The following is a 20,069-nucleotide window of genomic DNA, read 5'->3' on the forward strand; positions in this document are numbered from 1 at the left end:
CCTGATGGGGAGTGCATATCACCCCTACATATCAAAATTCAGAGAGTTTAGGTTGGCAGGGATTGTGGCCGAGGGGCACCCTGATGTTTGCAGGGGTAAAAAACAACGTGCATCTTACCAGCACTAGTAAGGTTCCTGCTGCTTACCCAGCTAGGATCTGTTAGGCTGGCTAGCTCATCTGGAAGTAAATATATTTAGAATCTCAGCTCCAGGTCCCATTAATGGACCGGGGTTGGCTGGTCAACCATCAACTGTGCCCTAGAGCACTGGAGGTCTATCTGGTTCTGGTTTTGGATTACTGAATCTGCCATGAAGGATTGATTTGGTTCTAATCTTCCATTACCAGGCATGTCATTTAAAGCTAACTTCTCATTCGCTCCATTCCATCCAGGGAGGACAGTCACTAGTTGGTCATTAGAAAACTGACTGCCCTCGCTAGGTGGACAGCCGATACAAGGAACCGCACGGTGAGTACCACAACTCGCCAAATCTGTGAATGCACTGCCGCCATCTTCCTGAGCACAGCATGGACACACACCAGGGGTTCAAACCTTCAATCAGCTGCATCTCTCTATGTAATCTATTCACGGTAGCCACCGATTTTTCACTATATATATGAACACGTGGTCCCTTACCCAGCCTCCAGGTAGGACATTGAAGCAGCTGTTGTATCAAACCTCCCTTTTCTCATCAGCTGAACAATGAACGTTTGCCTTTAGCATGACGGAAGGACCCGTGCAGGCTAACTAGTGATGTGCCAGCCATCTTGATGTTTGGGCATCCAAGCCCATTGCTGCGTATCAAGCCTACTCCAGATTGCCGTGAAGGATTTTTGATAGAGGTGTGCCTGCCACAAAACTGACTCTCCTTCCTATGTGCTCAGTGACCACTCAAGACCCTATCCTGCGACCATTTCCTCTTTTTTCCTCCCCACCAGTCCACTTCATAACTTGGTCCTGGACCATACAAATGGGCTAACGGAAGTCCTTCTGTTGCATATCTAAGAATTCTAAACCATGGAACAGAACTGTTTGGTCACATGAAGATTGAGGAGAGAGAATCTGACCCCAAGCCACCATCTGAAGCCACCTGCAGATCTTCAGCTACATGGTTTAGAGGCGCAACTACATTTTTAAAACATCACATTGAAATGCCACCAGAATGCAGCGCCATTGAGTTTAAGGGCAGACAAACTGGTGCATGTTATCACTGTCTCTTTTTCACCATAGAGAGATTACCATAGGCTGGGATTGATGGGCTCTTTACATCAGCAAAAATGAGTGATGCTGTGAGGGTTTTCTTGTAGTTCCTATGTTGGGAAATATGTACAGTGGCTTCTGTCCGGAAATAATTTCCTTCATTGCCCTGTGCAGTTTATTTGGGTAGGGCAAATGTAGTCTAGTTAAAGGACACCAGGTAAAAGATGGAGAAATCTAGACATTGTTTTTCTAGTCTGCACTGATTTCCTGTTTTCAAACACTACAGAGTTTAGGTGGTTTTTCAGAGTAGGTTTGGCATTAGTAGTAGATAAATCAACATCTGCAGTTTAAATGAAATTTAAATTGTCAACTCTGCCGCAGGATGAACATTTTATAATGAAATTCTGCCCTAAGGGAAAGATGGTGGGGTGTGCTTCATATCCCTCTTCAATACAAACATGAGTTATGTCATATTGTCTCAATGTAGCACTGTTGGTATTCTGGTCTCCCAAGGAAGATAAAAAGAAACACTAGACTGGGTATTTTTTTTTTTTTTTTTTGTAAAAAGCTTATCCTTTGCTTCCCTGTCCCAAAGTTAAGTAAGTCTTTGTTACTGAATATCATCTATTTTCTCAGGTGTTGCACATAGAAGCCAGAGCAGCGAAGGGGTGAGCTCGCTCAGCAGTTCCCCATCAAATAGCCTTGAAAACCAGTCTCAGAGTCTCTCCCGATCTCAGAGTATGGATATCGATAGTGTGTCCTGTGAGAAAAGGTAATCAACCTGCACCTGTGTACGGACGACCTTCATATTTGTGTATGACCCTCCTGTGCAGTAATCACATAAGTTAATGTAAAGAAGCAATGATTGGATAGGAGGGGTAGGCAGATTAAAGCCTGCATGCTTAAGAAACCAAAGTGGTTTTCTGTGGATTTTTATTTCAAGAATAAACTTGTAATTCTGGATAAACAACGTGCTAATTATTGATGTCTTATGCAGCTTGTTTGAACGTGTTTATTAGAATAGAGGATCTTGAGCTAATTAGAGCAATCGAGCTTACTGTAAAATGACAAACATAGCCAGCTACGTCAATCCCTGATTTGATTTGAGATAATGTAAGAATTTGAGTAAGCAAATGCAGTGATATTAGAACAAATGGCTGTTGCAGTGGTTGGAGGGCCTTAATAGCATTAGCAGTACATCAGCAATGGATCTGCTAAATTACTAAAACAAAGAAGGGAAAACCGATCTGCAGACAGTGCCATCTGGAATTTGTACAAAATTGTAATGACCATAAAATGCTAAATATATTTATTCCGTTAGGCAGGTATTTTTTTTCAAAACGAAATGTTAAACTTCTGTTAGTGAAAAGTTACACTTATGTTTATTACACAATATAAACCAGCGATACAGTAAAACTAATGCACACTTTTATATTTAACACAAATGGTTAGTGGTCTGTTACTAACTCCTGAAGAGCCAGTAATGAGTGACTGTTTTAATTATTTGTTTCATCTTACAAATATACAGTACCTAGGCATGAAATGTTTCGAATTTCTTGTTATTTAACCAAAAAAATTTGGCTAGGACTATGTTGCAGCCTTTCATTCAAACGTTCATTTTTAAAACAAACTTGCAGCAGGTTAAGTTATTTACTGTGTGGATTAAGCAATGTGTTCCTCCTTTTAAACAGCATGTCGCAAGTGGATGTAGACTCGGGAATTGAAAATATGGAAGTCGATGAGGGTGATCGAAGGGAAAAAAGGAGTCTGATTGATAAGGTACATCCACTCATACTTGTGTAGATTTTTCTGAGCAATTTTGCACAGTTGGCCTCCAAAAACGGCCAAATGTTGATGTGACTTAAAGCAGTGATCTCCGATCCTGCTGGTCATGTCTCCAGTCTGAAATTTGAATAGGATCTGGGGAAAAAGTGACAAACTATTTTTGAGATGTTGAAGATTGCTAATGAATAGTTATGTAATGTAGTTAAGACATTCGAGTTTAAATCTAAGGTCATACCTTTGAGTTCCAGCTGTTTGTGAAGTGTTTAATGAATCTTAGCTGGCCTGCTGAGTGAAGCATCACATGAAAGCGGTTCATGTCGCTTGGGGGTAGGAGAGAGAAAGAGCACTAGCTTGTGTCTAAGATCAGCAGTGTTTGGTATGTTGAAGTAGGCATACCGTTTGAAATTGAATACATATGCTTTTTATACCAGGAATTTATATGGAAATATTTGCTATTGAGATTATAAATTTATGCCTAATGAATTTAAAGCCCACTGCTAGTAACCAGACTTGACACGTGAAGCATGTGTTATGACAATGAAGTACTGATGGAAAATTCTGAACTACTGGTTCATTAGATTTTGGATTGATCTCAAATATTAGTTGCCCTGATGGCTCACTGGATAGATTGGATAAATGCAGTGCTTAGCGTGATGTTGAGCCCGAAAGACCATGGAGGTCCTTGTACCTGATCATTGCTGCGTTAAACTTCCTTGGTTGGCGTGGGAGAGGGGAACTACAATTGACATCCGTGTTCCTGGAGTACAAATATTGATGGGGTTCTTGCTCCTCCTCCTCTATCTGGTGACCTCCCTACTCCACCTTTCGATGTGCAGCTCTGCTATTGTGACGATCTGGTATTTGCACCAATCGATGACAACTGCTTGTGTTTTCAGGAACCCTCTTTGGGGTCAGATGTGTCCGAAGAGCAAGCACTTTCGCTTGTATGTAAAATCTTCCGGGTCTCCTGGAAGGAACGTGATAGGGACGTGATTTTCTTACCTGGTCTGGCTACAGAGTTTAAACTGAATGCAAAAGAAGGTGAGCACTAACGACAATAACAGGCGGTCTGGAATTACCTTAAATCAAACTTTTTCAGCCAAGGGCAATCTTCAAGCAAGATTTGGAAAGTCGCACATTTCCTTTTTGTATTTAACTCTCATACTATCTAACTTTTTTTTTCTAATGCCAGTTTTCTGTTTGTCGCATTTTATTTCTCTGCATCCGAGAGTCATTCTGTTCTGCTTTCCCTAATGAACGTTTAGCATATAGGGGCAGTTTTTACTATTCCCACAAGTATAATAGAATAAGTTCCCCCAAGTCCATGTGCTGATTATATTGGTATGTTTGGTCATTCAGAGTAAACACTGACTTGTAAATGAATCTCCAGCTGGCTAATAAATAAAATTAATTGCAGTGTACAGTTGTAGAGGGGAAACTCTCTCCTCCGCATGCTCAGCAGGATTAAGCAATAGTAATCGTATGTCTATGATGAGAGGCGTGTATTAGTGAAACAAATAAATCAGGTGTGAAACATGCTCACTGTACACCAGCTCTGTATAGTTGTGTTTAGAAATCACATTGAATATTGCCTGTTGAAGTATTTTTTGCTTGACTAGTTTTCTCAGACTGGAAAGACTTGATTGGCCAGATTCTAATGGAGGTTCTGCTGCTGTCCACTCAAATGCCAGAAGACAACCCATTTGCCAGTTTGACTGCCACCTCTCAGCCTATTGCAGCAGCTGCAAGGTCACCTGACAGGAACTTGCCCCTTAACCCTCCGTCAAGCCATGGAACAAGCCCTATGTTTTGTAGCCCGGGTTCTTTTGGTGCCAGTTCTTTATCGAGGTAAGTGTTATAAGAGTTCAGACGGTGTCTGGTCTGTTCAAATGTTTGCTCAACAAGTAAGAATAGTTGAGAGCTTGAAACCTGAAGTGGTATTTTTGTAATTTGAATGAAAATACGAAGCAAGCATGAGGGTTGGGGGGGGTTGGGGGGGTAGTGAAATATCCAGTCACAATTTTCTTAATGCTAGACTTGCTCTGTACAAGTCTTCTAAAGATGACTGGTCATAAAATGGAACATTTTCCTATTTTGGAACCATTTTATTTGGGTGTCTTTGCTTGAAGGCTTGTGTATTCCATGATGATCTTTTCTGGTATATCTGTTTTTCCTTTCTTTGGTTAAATCCAGAGAATCCTGCCTTTGGTCCTTCTCTTGTGTTTTAACATTTTGCCCTCCCATTCTTTGACTGATCTCCGCTTGTAATTCTACCTTTTTCTAATAGCTAAAGATGCAGGTGTGGTTAACAGCTCTCCATTGAAAAATATATATCGACTCGCTGCTGGACTTCTTCTCCCGCTTGCCAGTTCCCATGCATGGGGGCACTTCGGCTTCATTTACTAGAATGTCCGCTATGAGACTTTTTTTCCTTTTTGGAGAGTGTAGGAATGTGGTCAAGTATTACTCTCCCTGATTGGCTGCAAGAATACAGATGCAATATTTGTACCGGTTGACTCTAATAATTGGCAAGAATTACTCATCTAATATGTACAAAATAAGTGTGTGCATTGATTGGTTTCAAATCTAAACTTTTTTCGCATAGCAGTTGGCTCAGATTTCGGAATTGCCACAGGTAATTGTCTAGCAAGTATATGTTTAAGATGGGCAGATGTATTTTAGACAATGCTGGGAGTTGATGAGTAAACCACTGGATAGCAAGTGAGCGAGAGATATTACATAAGATTACATAGGATATATGGCACAGAAACAGGCCATTCAGCCCAACCAGTCCATGCCGGCGTTTATGCTCCACACGAGCCTCCTCCTGCCTTTCCTCATCTAAATCTATCAGCGTAACCCTCCATTCCCTTTTCCCTCATATGCTTGTCCAGCCGCCCCTTAAATGCATCTATACCATTCGCTTCAACCACTCCCTGTGGTAGCGAGTTCCACATTCTCGCCACTCTGGGTAAAGAAGTTTTTTCTGAATTCCCTATTGGATTTCTTGGTGACTATCTTATATTGATAGCCTCTCGTTATGCTCTTCCCCACAAGTGGAAACATTCTCTCTGTATCCACTTTATCAAAAAAAATTCGTAATTTTAAAAACTTCTATTAGGTCACCTCTCAGCCTTTTTTTTTAAGAAAAAAGAAACCACCTAGCCTGTTCATCCTTTCCTGATAGATATACCCTTGCATTTCTGGTATCCTTGTAAATCTTCTCTGCACCCTCTCCAGTGCCTCTATATCCTTTTTATAATATGGCAACCAGAACTGTACGCAGTACTCTGTGTGGTCTAACCAAGGTTCGATACAGGTTTAGCATAACTTCCCTACTTTTCAATTCTGTACCTCTAGAAATTAAACCCTAGTGCTTGGTTTGCTTTTTTATGGCCTTGCTAACCTGTGTCACACCTTTGTGATTTGTGTATTTGTACTCCGAGATCCCTTTGTTCCTCTACCCCACCTATACTCGCACCCAAGTGACGTGACCTCCCTATTCTTCCCACCAAAATGTAATACCTCACATTTATCTGTGTTGAACTTAATTTGCCAATTATATGCCCATTCTGCAAGTTTATTAATGTCCTCCTGTAACTTGTTGCAGTCCTCCTCAGTATTGACTATCCCCCCCCAATTTGATGGTGTCTGCAAATTTTTGATTCCTAAGTCAAAATTGTTAATGTAAATTGTGAACAGCAGTGGTCCCAGCACTGATCCTTGTGGAACACCGCTACCCACCTTCTGCCACTGAATAGCTACCCTTTACTCCCACTCTCTGCTTTCTGTCCTGAAGCCAGCTAGCAATCCATTCTGCATTCTCTGACCTTGTTCATCAGTCTATTATGGGGTACCTTATCGAAGGCCTTTTGAAAATCCAGATAAATTACATCATCTGCATTACCATTGTCTACTCTCTCTGTTAACTCTTCAAAAAATTCAATAAGGTTGGTCAAGCAAGACTTTCCCTTTTGAAATCCATGCTGACTTCATTATTATATTTTTGGCTTCTAGATGTTCTTTTATTTTCTCCTTTTTAGTAGAGATTCCATTATTTTTCCTACCGCCGATGTTAAGCTGACTGGTCTATAATTCCCTGGACATGTTCTACCCCCCTTAAATATCAATATTATGTTAGCTATCTGCCAGTCCTCTGGCACTATACCTTTCTCTAATTCATTATTAAATATGTGTAGTAATGCCTCTGCTATCTCTTTAGATTCTTTTAAAATGCGTGGATGCAATCCAGAGGTTTTATCCTCAGTTTGATTAATTTATTTAATATATCCCCTTTTTTATTTTAAATGCAGTTATCTCATTACTAATCTCATCATCCAATGTCATGTTCACCTGTTCTATCTCCCTGGTAATTACTGAAGCAAAATAATTATTTAATATTTCTGCCATCTATCGTTACCTGTAGTATTATCCTGACTATCCCTTAATGGCCCTAGTCCCATCCCAACCTTTTTTATTGATGTGCCTATAAAATATTTTACTATTTTTTATGTTCCTTGATAATTTAATTTCATAGTTCCTCTTTACCTCCCTAATTGTTTTTTTTTACTTCTCTCCTAATCTTTTTGTATTCTCTCTTATCATGCACTCCCCTGCTGTCTATGTACTTAATGTATGCCTCTTTCCTTGCCCTCAATTGTTCCCTTATGGCTTTATTCATCCATGAAGTCTCATTATTGTTTAGTTTGTTCTTTCCTTTTAGCGGAATATATTTTTCCTGCACTCTAAACACTGTTTTAAATATTTCCCATTGCTGTTCTGCATCGTTGTTTGCCAATATTGTTGCCCTTTCTCTCCCCCCCCCCCCCCCCCCCCCAGTTCTATTCTCAGCCCCTCAAAATCAGCTTTTCTCCAATCTATTAACCTGGTTTTTGTCATACTTATGTCCTTCTCTATTCTCATCTTAAAGTGAATTATATTATGGTCACTATTGCCTATATGTTCCCCTACATTTCTTCTCATCTGCTCTGGTTCATTCCCCATTATTAGATCCAATAGTGAATCTTCCCTTGGGCTTTTTACATATTGGGTTAGAAAGGAGTCCTGTACACATTGTAGGAACTCCATTCCCTTATCCCCTTTACCTACCTCTTCTGTCCAATTAATATCGGGGTAGTTGAAACCCCCCAGGATTATTTTGTTTTTTACTCCTTTCCCTAATTTGTCTGCATATTTCTTCCTCCACGTCCCTTCCGCTATTGGGTGGTCTGTAGACTACGCCTATTAGTGTGATTGATCCTTTATTATCTCTATCCATATGGATTCTATTTTTGTCTTGCTGATAACTGTGTCACATTTTTCTACTACCATTGTTATCCCTAATAAGTATGACATGAGTGCTTTATTTTCCAGAATTTGCTATGTCTAAACATGGCTTCTATTCTGTTTAGGAGTGAAAGGGAGGAAGAGATTTGTTTTTTCACGTGTTTTGTCTACAGCAGTTTGGACAGCTGGTTAGCTAGTTCTTGTGACAACTGCTGGGCTCAGGATAGTGTGCCTTCTCGAGTTATGTAGTACACACTGAGGAAAGAAGCCTATCACACAGAACTAAGGCTCATGGTGGTAGAAGAGAGGCTTGAAATAAGACTGAATAAAATCGCAGTGCTGGCACAGACTACAAATAATTTTGGTAGTGATTTGTAAAATCCATATTAAGTATAAATCACTTGTTAATGGAATTTGTGCAGTATGAATACCATTCTGTTTGATGGTTCTCATTGAGCTGGAGTTGAGTTGTTTTCTCCATTTTGATCCAAGGAGTACTCATCTAAGGTAGAATGATTGCAGAGGCTAATGCAAAGCAAAATATTTTCCAATTAATGTGTTACATAGACATTAAAATTATAGAAAATAACAAGTTTTTATAATTAAACATCTTTGAATAAATTCTTTATGCTATTAAAATTCTAGACTTCCAAGTTCAGGACAGCACTTAATTAATTAACTTTTGCCTTAAAAGAAGAAAGCATTTGAGGGAGTGATGAGATGCTTTGAACCATTTGCTGCTTCTGATGATGTGGGCAAGAATTCCTGTAGCCTAGAATGGGGCTGATTAATTTCCGTGTAAAACCATGTTTTTTTTTTCATAATGTCACTGCTGAACTTTAATATAATAGATTATCTGGAAAATCTTGATGCCAACCATTTGTTATTTGCTTTAATAATTAAAGTAGGGAGGGGGTGAAAAACAAACAATTTTATATTAATAACTGATGGTAAAATCTGTTATACCAGTGTTTGTATTCCAGTAATAATGTGGAACTGAAGTTTAAGCTGCTGCACCATTTAATGTGACTAAGCTCTTCATGACTGCTCATAAAATGTGTTTTTTTTGTGATTTCCTGGGTATTTGTAAGAGCATTACTTAGTTTTGTAAATGATGACTATATAAATTAATTGGAATTACACGCTGCCACTGTGTATGAGTGCTAATATATGTGAAAGCATAAATGCAGGTATACAATTCTAGCGTTACAACTTTGTTGATCTTTTACATGCTGTCTCATTTTTCTCCTTTCCTGCTTTCTAATTTCTCTCTATCTCGATGTTCTAGTCTGTATAGAAGCAGCCCAAGTTCTCGATCCTTTACAGCAAGCCACCCCTCCATGATTGCCGGCAATGCGCACCAGCAGCCTAAGTTTGCAAGCCCTGTTTCACTGACGCCTAGTTCTCCATGCCAACGTACTATGGCTACTAGTCCATCCTCGACTCGGGCCAGTTCTTCAGGACAACCATCGTTGATCATGAGCTACCCATCCTTATTCTCAACCTCTCCCAGGCTAAGAAATGCTGGTACAAGTCCGTTGCCAATCCCACCTGTGTCTTCTAGCCCACAAACCATGGCCAGTAGCCCTTCATCAATCCAAATGAGTTCTCCAAGACAACGACCCACTGTAATGGGTCCACCATTATTTCCAGTCACTTCTCCTACAGCAGTACCCCGCTCCTCTCCACTGAACCAGCTACCTCCTAGGTATTGTGTATTACAATATAGAAATTTTTCGTAAATTGATATCAGCTCTGTTAAATATTTTGATAGTGGAACATTTATTCTAAATTTATACAGCATTTGTGTTTTTTAAATTTGAGTTACCATTACAGAAATTCATACGTACACCTATTAAGTTTTCAACACACTTGGCCTTTTTTTGTTTTAGCATGAGAAATTTTTTTAAAAATTGAATAGATTTTTAATTGTTTTCTGATAATGTTGGCCTCCTGTTTAGAGGGCCCGAGCCTTGACTTATTCCAATTTGAATTCCCTTAGTGCATGAGATTTGCTACCTTTTTAGATGGACTACTGGATTATTACAGTTCAAGAGCATGTGAAGTATAAATGGAGGAAGGGAAATGCCTCCGCGTATTCCATGGAAGCTAGTTTATGTTAATGACAGGATTGAATAATTTTGTAACCACTCAAGAAACCTACCCATTAAAACATTTTGTTTCTTACACTATCCCTAATGAAGATATTCAAATGTGCACAAGATAAATGGGCTACTTTTAAGAATACATTAGAGAATACAAAGTATCTGTATTCCATGGCAAAAGAAGTGTAGCAGAGGAAGAGGAAAACAGATCGCGACAGCAAGTGAAGTAATGTACAGGGGGAGGGGAGAAGAGAGAAGTCCTCGAGTGTAAATCTGCAGCTAAATCAGGGGGCGGATGAATATGATGAGGTTAAGGAGGTTGAGAAACTCGTTGAGAGCTAAAATAGAAAACACCGTATGAAAGGCTTTTGTAAATATATATATTCATGGCAAACTGGTGGTCAGGCAACAGTAGGATCCCAAGCGTGACTGTATCAAATGGCCAAGCATTGGCAGATATCCGCAACAACTTTGGTATCACTGTTCACTGAGGAAACTGGGGGGGCTACCTTCCCAGTCAGGGGTGGAATTCCCAGGGACACTCAAGGGAATATTAAGTGTGTTAGAAATTATGAATAAGGCTGAGAGCATTAAAACAGGATGTGTCACCTGGCCTGGAGCAACTACTCGCTATGGTCATAAGAAAGTGACTAATGAAACTGGTTATATCCTGGCTGGCATTTTTTTTTAAGGGATTCATTGAAATTGTGAATAATACCTGAAGATCGGAGAAATCTAAATATAATGCCAATTTATAAAAAGGGTTATAAAGATAAGCCTAACTACTGTAGTAGGTAGAACACAAGAGCAGCATGCTGAAGTAGGAAATAATGAAGTACTGTACCTAGAAAAATATGGATTAATAAGAGGGGATTGCCCTGGCTTTATGGGTGGGAGGTCACATGGAAGACCAAATGCAATTCTGTGCCACAATGAGGACATCCTGGCTTTAGAGAGGCGACAGACTAGAGCAGCTAAACTGGTATCCGGGATTCGGTACATGAATTAGGAGGAGAGGTTCAAGAAGCTGGGCAATTTTACACTGGAGAAATGAGGCTCGGGAGACCTTGTCAGAGTTTCAAGATTTTAAGCATTCTCGTTAAACTGCGCCCCAATAGATCACTTGGCATAACCGCAAGCACTGTAGCAGAGGCCGTGGACGCAAGCTTAGAGCAGGAAAGGTGAATAGACAGCTTCGATTTAACTACTTCACACAGTGGGTGGTGAAGATGTGGTACAGATAGCTTGGGGAAACATTTGAGCGCAGTAGTATTGACTAATTCAAGAGGGAGAGGAATAGTGTTTTTTTGGTGGAAGAATTGATTAAGAAATAATGAATTTGAACCAGCCAGATGAAAGGCAGTGGTCTCTTCCAGTCCCCTCTGCCTATGTTTCTTGTTTGTCTGGGATGTCAATTTTAGAAATACAGTTTACGTACTCGTGCTGCTGAGCTCTTGCTAATCGTAGGCCCGTGCACCAGGGAAACGCGTAGGCCCATGCACCAGGGAAACGCGTAGGCCCATGCACCAGGGAAACGCATAGGCCCATGCACCAGGGAAACGCGTAGGCCCATGCACCAGGGAAACGCGAATATAAATGCCACATTCCTAAAATTGACATTGCTACAGGAACTTGAATATATTTCCAATGGATTGAGCTGGAAACAAAATGCTGAAACAGTTACTCGAGCCATTTCTTTGAAAGATAACTATACTTTGCTATTGCAGATGTGGTCTCTGCTTCTCTTAAAGACATTTTAATAGTTCAGCTGCTCGCAATCATTGTCAAGGTGCTCTTTCTGGAGAAATTCAGCTTTCGCTACTTTTTCCACATTTAAAGGTACTTATGCAGGATACCCTTGTGAAGCTTCAGAGTTTGCAGCAGTTCCTATCAAAATGGTTAAGGGACACCCAGCAATATCTTCTGTCTTCCATATACAGGAAACTTTGTGATACCCGGCACCGACGGGACCGGTGTGTTGCCGATCTATCAAAACTGCCGGACATACAAAGTTAATGTTGAAGCATACGGAGGTTTTCATCTCCGTATCTGACAACAAACACTGTGTTGCTTAGCAACAGCTTCTAAAGAGGCAGCTGCAAGCGTCTCTAGCTGAAGCTGTTGCTATAGCTACAGACCTTGCAGTGCCTGACTTGGGGGGGGAAAAAAAGAACGAGAACTAAAAAAACTTAGAAAACGGCTCCTGATTTTTGCCGTTAGATTGAGTATTCCGGACATACAACCTCCGGATAAACCAAAGTTTCCTGTAATTGGATTAGTGTGGTACACTTTTTTTGTCATTGACAATTTTGACTTTAGATCAATATTGTCTTGTCATAATATCTCATTTTGTTTAAGATTGTGAGGCTGGGTGCTTACCAAACATCAGCTGAGATACACATTCTATAGTACCTAACTGGAACTAGAAATAATCTTTCCCACAGTTTGCCTTTTCCTTGAAATCTTTGTCGCCCTCTTATGTTTTGATATTAGTAACAAAGTTTAAACTTCTGGGATGTTAGTATTATCACAGAAAAATGCAGTTATTCCCTGTTGAATAGTAGAAACCACTTGAACTTGGTAAAACTTCTGGGATTTCAGTTTAAAATGGCCTTGTTTTGCAAGATCTGACTTGTACAATCGTTTTTGTGGGGTTTTTTCTGCATTTTTTTTTTGTATGCTTCAGGATGAGAGATGGCATTGTGGAGGAAAGGAACACTCTTGGCATTCAGTACCTGCATCACACTCTTCTAGCTGAGCTTCGAGATGGATGGTTGCAGGGTAAAGCGCCATTTGCTCTGTCCCAATAATGTGCCATAGCTCATCAGCATGATTTATGTTTTGACTTCTGGCGTCAGTGGCCATTGTAGCCTTTCTGAATTAGATTCCCAGTTTGTGATGTGGGCTCGCTCCATTAGGTACTGGGCTGAGTGAGCAGAAGTTTTTGTAGCAGCTGACCATCTGAACACTTTCCTGGTTACATAACTTTTAATTGTTCCTATTTAACTTTTTTTTGCTGATGCCTTCGATTTTATACCATTATGGTTTCGTGAACTTTGAAGGGCGTAGTGTAACCTACCTGTGCTGACCTTATCAGCTTATTAAGTTAGAATTCTCAAGGTTACTGTTGATTGTCAATTTTAGTAAAAGGACCTACCTTGACGGGACTTGACAATGGCCCCGGTAGAATTTGATTTGCTTTTTATGTTTAGGATGAACTGTTTGTAGTTAGCGACTTGAGAATGTTTGTCTCGTCCTCAGTACTTTAACAGTATTGGCAAGGGTACCTTAGAATTGGGAGTGTGAGCTGAATTTCTCCACCATGATATAGTTTGTGCTAAACTATTGAAACTTTTTCTATTTTTAAATAGTTACCTTTTAAAAAATAAATAGTGAATCAAATCAGCTATAATTATAACCAGACTCTCTTAAGAAATACAAATCTGTACCAATTCCAGTTATGTTTTTCTTCCTTCAACCTAAATGTGTTAGTTATGATCGGTTGGCTTTTGGTTATAGAACAACATTACAGAGCGTAGATCAGGACCTCGACAGCACTTGTGAAAGCTACAGCTTGTATAGTTCAATAGTAATGAATTGCACAGCTTGTTCTTGAACTTTATTATAGGACTCAATTGTTTAAAAACTTTTTTATTTAAGTACATTACATTTAAGCGCAATACATCAAGAGAAAACAAATTCATCAAACTTCTTGTTTTGATTCAATGTCTTTTTTTTTCCTGTCTTGGTTTTTCTGCTAAATCTCTAAATCTTTCCTCTGGTAGTATCTACAACAACCCCTTTTCCCTTCTCCTCTTCGCTCTTTCTGATTTACCCGAGGACAGCAGTGATGATGATGACGATGATGATGATGATGAGGAAGATGATGTTGATTTGTCTAGTGTCCAGTTTGGTTCCAGGTATCGGTTGTACAAGGCTGGCAGCTTTTATTATAACGGGCATGGGTTAAGCATTTGAAAGTGCAACTAACAGTGTGATTTTTATAGCTACCTAGTCTCCTTTCTTCATTTCTTATTGCACATTCTCTCTTTCACTTTGCTCCTTGGTAGGAGCTCCTCTGTACACTGCTTTGTTTCAGTTTAGAGCTTTTAGGGTGCGCTGTAAATGCTGTGCCAGGAGATGGATAACTGGGCGAGTGAATCCTACCCTGTTGATATGGTGTAGCCAAAATCTATACATATTTGTTATTAAACTTAAAAAAAAATCCATCCTCCATTCTTAGGCTTCAAACCGGATGCAAGAAAGTGTGCAAGCGCAGTCCCTAATGACACACCCTACATTTGTCTTTGAGTGCTCAATGGTGTGGATTATGATTGCAACCCTATGACTCATCATTCGTGATGCTGCACATTGGTGCTGTAGTGTACTGTGCTGGTATTTTGCCCTTGAAAACAAATATAATGCTCGTCACATCTAAGCAAATTGGACTATTGCAGTAATGGAGACTCAAATCTGCAACCGCAGATATGAATGACATCACCATTTGGTTTCACCTGTTGTAGGCCGTGAAACAGATAAATTGTAGTTTCTAAATTGATCACTAATACCTTTTTATAAAGCTATGAATACAATTAATTGCTGGTATCAGATAGCTTTCTAAAAGCTTAAAACCCGGAGGTATTGAATGTTGAATATACTTAGTTCACTATAACTACACTTCGTTGAAATATGTTGTGGTTTAAAAAGTTGGTAAAACAGATTGCTAATGAAATGTTTTCAGACTGCATGTTTAAATCATTGTATTTCCTTGGTAACAAAATTGGGAAGTACTCCTGTGCACAGGGCACTTTCTTTGGATAAATGAGAAGAAAGCTGAAAATGTTTTGATTTGTACTCCTGTCATCTTGTTTGAATTTGGGAAGATGTGGCAGGATTTATGTATCCTAATGAGTTCCTTGTATGTAATGGGACACCCATGATTTCATTTGAGATCATTTCCCAATTTCAGCTAGATTTAGTGGAAGTAATGTTATAATATGGAAAGCAGAAATCAATGTGCCAATCTTCAAAGGCTGGTCTTATGAGTTTTTCAGTAGCTGTTTACAAAGCAATCTAAATAGAGAGCTTTAGAGTAGATTGCTTGCTTTTCCTTTTGTTTTGGGGGTAATCTGTGGATAATCCGTTATGTCGATGGAGAAGAACATTAGAGGAATAAAATTCTGGAAATGGCATTACGAAGTTTTTGCTGCATTCGTGCTCTCTGCTGCTGCGAGCTGTAAACGAGCTACGTCCATTACAGTCCACTAGTGGTGATGAAAATAACACTCTTCTTGAACCAAGATGCGACCTAATGTAATCCACTAGGACTGACTGCAGTGTATTCTAATAATGTCCTTTCACCTCTGGACTTGGGTTTAAAGCCAGCAAGGCTGATAGGCTGCTCTTTCTCAGCTGTAAGGATCCTGCATGTAGCAAGTTTGAGCCAGGCATGAGTTTACAGGACAAAACTCCTAATTTTGCAATAATTGACCAACTTGGAGAGTCCATGATATTCTGATCTAGGAGATGGCATTTTGTTTTTCTGAGGTTCAGGCACATTGCTGCCTAGTCTCTGAGCAGCATCTTAATTCAGAATTTAAAATGAATGGCTACGTAACTTAATGTTCAAGCTTGTTTTAGACTCGATGTGCTCAGTCTTGTTTTATGCTGATCAGTTAACTACATGATACTGCAAAGTAAATCATTTTGTTTTTTAAAGTGCTGGCACCAGTATTACAGACAACTGATGAGTTTGGACGAGAAGTCAGCTGTCATCTGCCATGTTTCTGTTGGTCACGACCTATTTGTTTTATATATAGTCTGTCAAACTTCTTTCTTTAGATACTGTTGTGCCTTTTGGATAGCATGCATTGAAAAGTTTGGTCTTTTTAATATAATACACATGGATGCATGCATGTTCACTAACTTGATTCCTTCAAGCAAATTGTGCAATTAATGTTACAGGAAGCCTCACTGCTAGGCACGTGTATGTTCATGTGACCTCCCTCTGATGAAACAATTTGACTGGCTTGTGAAGTGTTTTTCATCTGATCAGGAGGTGTCTGTTAAGTTACTTTATTTTTTTTACCAAAGAAGCTAAAATCCAATTTTAAAGCTTTTTCTCTTGCTTTTCTGTTTTCCCCTTTCCCATTCTGCTTTTTTCCCTCTTTCCTTTCTCTACATGACAACCAAGTGATAATACAGCTTACACCGATGCTCCTAATGTGGATTGCTAGACAGGAAGTGTGTATTGACTGAGAATGGTGGGAACACATCTTTGCTGTCTCTTCCCAGGATGAATAAACCTGTTTTAAGAAAATCCAAGTGTGTTATATCTTCGCTAACTAGGCTTCAGACTGTCTCACTTTAGTTGCCTTTGCCTTCCTTGCTGAATGGCAACAATTGCTTAGCATATGGATTGGCGTTTCATAACACGGCCAGTTGCTCGAGCGTAGCCTATTCAAGACACTAATGACCATCATTTTGGTAATGGCATGTACAGGAAACTTTCGTTTAACCGGAGGTTAAAAGCCCGGAAAGCTCTATCTACCGGCAAAATTCAGGAGCCATTTTCTATAAGTTTTTTTACTTCTCGTTGCTTTTTTTCCCCCAGTCAGGCTCTGCAAGGTCTGTAGCTAAGCAACAGCTTCAGCTAGAGACGCTTGCAGTTGCAGCCGACTGTTTCGAAGCTGTTGCTAAGCAACAGGGTTTGTTGATTCTCACGGAGCTGAAAAGCTCTGTATGTTTTAACATTGCCGCTGGTTTATGCGGCAGTTTTGATCTAACGGCACCAGCTCGGTCCAGTCAGTGCCGGATACCAGAAAGTTTCCTGTACATTGCAATTTATTTTGTATTTACTTATCTGCACAAAGTGCAACATTGAAATACTGCAGGGAGCCATAGATTCAACATAACTCTGCATAGTATAATCCATACCTTATATACAAGGCATGGAATGCTCTCGCCACCACCGCTACCATCGTACACACTACTTAGAAATGCTTGATTTTTAATTTTTTTTTTCCCCACTCCCCCCATCGCAGTCTGGGTACAATTGGTGCTTGCTCCGAGTCTGGCAGCGATCGTTTTACAATTGAAGCATGTAAGGAGACGGAGATGTTGAACTACCTCATAGAGTGCTTTGACAGAGTTGGAATAGAAGAGAGAAAAGCTCCAAAGGTAAACTATTAAAACAGCTTTTATTTTTTTAATCAGTCTAGCTAAAATTACAAAAAAATCACTGTCTGGGTACCCAACTAGTACCAATCCTTGGTGTCGTTTTGATCACAATGTAAAGCATGAAATGAGGAAAGGCTTTTAGCACATCAAGCCTACTCCTTTCACAGAATCTATCCTATAATGGACTCCATCCCAACTGTAATCTCCTGAGGAAAAAGTTGTTTACATACAAACGCAGAGGTAATTGAGAGAATTCCAAATCTTCAGCTGTACTTTCATCTCCACTATTCAATCCTCACCTGTCCTCCACAGACAAGAACACTTTGGTTTTGTTTTTTTAACCCCTTCCCCTAAGAAACTGAGAACCATTTGTGGGCTATTGTGTGCAGCATTTGATCACCTTTGCTTTTAACCTCTAGTCCTGTTTCCCAACTCGATATTTATGCAGCTCCTTTTTGGAGGAGCCATCAACTAAGCCTCAGTTGCTTTTGATGGGAGTTTTCTCATCTCTCCACTGCTGGGGGGAGTCGAGGCTTGTTAAGTTTAACTGTGTTCTCTAGTAAAGCAGCTTTTATGTTGTGTGACACCCATGCTAGCATCACCAGTTACTAACGCACGAGTCTCGCAAAGCTGGCTGCAGCCCAAAAGTACACCTGTTGGAGTCACTAAGATTCACCAGGACAGACCTGACAAAAAGCAGGTAATCCCAGTCATCGTAGATTTACCTTTTTTTGGTTTTTTTGCAGCCAGCTTGGTAAAACCAGTGCAACTGGAACTGGTAGTGCTAACACAGGTCTCGCATAACATGAAAGCCGTTTAAGTGAAATCAGTAAAGCTGCAAAATCAGTTGGGTTGATGTGGTACTTTTAATATGTTAATATTTTGATGACTGGAACCATGGACAAGATGCATGTGGCAGGGGATGGAGAGAAGTGAGCTGGTGAACAGCTGATGGTGGAAATGTTGACTGAAATTGAAGCTGCTGCCTATTAAATTGACGCATGGTTTTCCAGTAATATTTTAAGTTTAGATTATTTCTAAAATGTGCAAATATAAATTGCAAAGCAACTTAAGATTTCAAACAAACTTGTGCATTGCTCTCCCAGTTGGCTGGTGTGTTGATCAACATCTATCCATTTGTTCAGATCAGCTGGTCTAATTAACAAAGGTACTCCAGTCACATGTCCATTTTAGTCTGTCTCTTTTTAATTGCCTCCCCTTGGCCACCTACAGGGGAGGGTGATTGATCCTTTGGCCTATTTTTAGGGCTATTGAAGAAGTAACATAAGAATCAGGGAGTAGGCCATTCGGCCCCTTGAGCCTGCTCCGCCATTCAATAAGATCATGGCTGATCTTCAACCTCAACTCCATTTTCCTGCCCGATCCCCATATCCCTTGATTCCCCTCGAGCCCAAAAATCTATCGATCTCAGCCTTGAATAGACTCAACGACTCAGCATCCACAGCCCTTTGGGGCAGAGAATTCCAAAGATTCACAACCCTCAGTGAAGAAATTCCTCATCAGTCTTAAATGGCCGACCCCTTATCCTGAGACTATGCCCCCTAGTTCTAGACTCTCCAGCCAGGGGGAATCAACCTCTCAGCATCTACCCTGTCAATCCCCCTCAGAATCTTGTATGTTTCAATGAGATCACCTCTCATTCTTCTAAACTCTAGAGCGTATCGGCCCAATCTACACAATCTCTCCTCATGGGACAGCCCCCTCATCCCAGGAATCAATCTAGTAAAGTAAACCCAACCTGCAGATCGAACAACATTTGGGAACTGAGTTACCGGGTACTTAGAGATATTTAGAGAGGGGCCAGGAGACGCATCTCAATTTGTTAATTGAAGGTGTTTTTATATTGTACAGGAAACTCTCGTTTAAATGGCACCTAAATATCTGGAATTCTCTTAACCAGTAAAATTCATACTGCGAAAACAACACCTCAATAACCGGCAATGTTGCCGAGTCCAAGTCTCCCGCGGTGGCCGAGTTAGTCAGTGGGGGTAGTTCGCCAAACTGCCACTACTCGGCTTCTTGGCGCTGTCGGAAGTCCAAACACCTCAAAACCCCTGTAACAGGAGTCTGACTCTCCCGTGCTGCCAGTAGTCTCTTCTGATCTGCCATTTTTCAGTTTACTGTATAAGTTTTGTATTACTGCTAAGTAATTATAGAGTTATGGATTACCCTCAACTAGCAGTACTGTACTTAATCAAGCATCTTCCACCATCCATTTAACACAACATTCTGTAGGTGAGTACCCAACTACTGTATACTGCACATTTCTTGATTTTTTATTTTTGTTAAAAATAGCCTCAGTAGATAACCCGCTCCGTCATCCGGAATTTTTAATCAACCGGCACCATCCCGGTCTCGTCGGTGCCGGATACCAAAGAGTTTCCTGTACTAAGACCTATGCCAACACTGCCAGTTTTGGTGCATGGGTCTGACAGGCAGCAAACACCCGCTGGTAAACCTGCCAGAACTCCTAAAGTCAGGAAAAGTCAGTTTA

At 40.2% G+C, this 20,069-nt stretch overlaps 1 protein-coding gene across 6 annotated transcripts in view; it reads left to right on the forward strand.

The window, feature by feature from the left end:
• ube4b (ubiquitination factor E4B, UFD2 homolog (S. cerevisiae)) overlaps positions 1 to 20,069 on the forward strand; it is an 80,980-nt gene that overhangs the window by 21,534 nt on the left and 39,377 nt on the right. For 5 of the 6 annotated variants that reach the window (XR_015073578.1, XM_085967397.1, XM_085967398.1 and 2 more), the window contains 7 exons: positions 1,836 to 1,971; positions 2,891 to 2,978; positions 3,881 to 4,025; positions 4,604 to 4,832; positions 9,559 to 9,978; positions 14,161 to 14,295; positions 17,419 to 17,554. Coding sequence is in view for 5 of the 6 variants with exons in the window: in XM_085967397.1 (XP_085823523.1) it covers positions 1,836 to 1,971; positions 2,891 to 2,978; positions 3,881 to 4,025; positions 4,604 to 4,832; positions 9,559 to 9,978; positions 14,161 to 14,295; positions 17,419 to 17,554 (1,289 nt within the window). In the remaining variant the exon portion in view is untranslated. The remainder of the gene's footprint in view (positions 1 to 1,835; positions 1,972 to 2,890; positions 2,979 to 3,880; positions 4,026 to 4,603; positions 4,833 to 9,558; positions 9,979 to 14,160; positions 14,296 to 17,418; positions 17,555 to 20,069) is intronic. The other variant, XM_085967402.1, reaches the window with a different exon arrangement.

The sequence above is a fragment of the Somniosus microcephalus genome, chromosome 25, assembly GCF_052327205.1.
Source record: "Somniosus microcephalus isolate GS21.2 chromosome 25, FLI_Smic_1.0, whole genome shotgun sequence".
Classification (NCBI taxonomy): domain Eukaryota; kingdom Metazoa; phylum Chordata; class Chondrichthyes; order Squaliformes; family Somniosidae; genus Somniosus; species Somniosus microcephalus.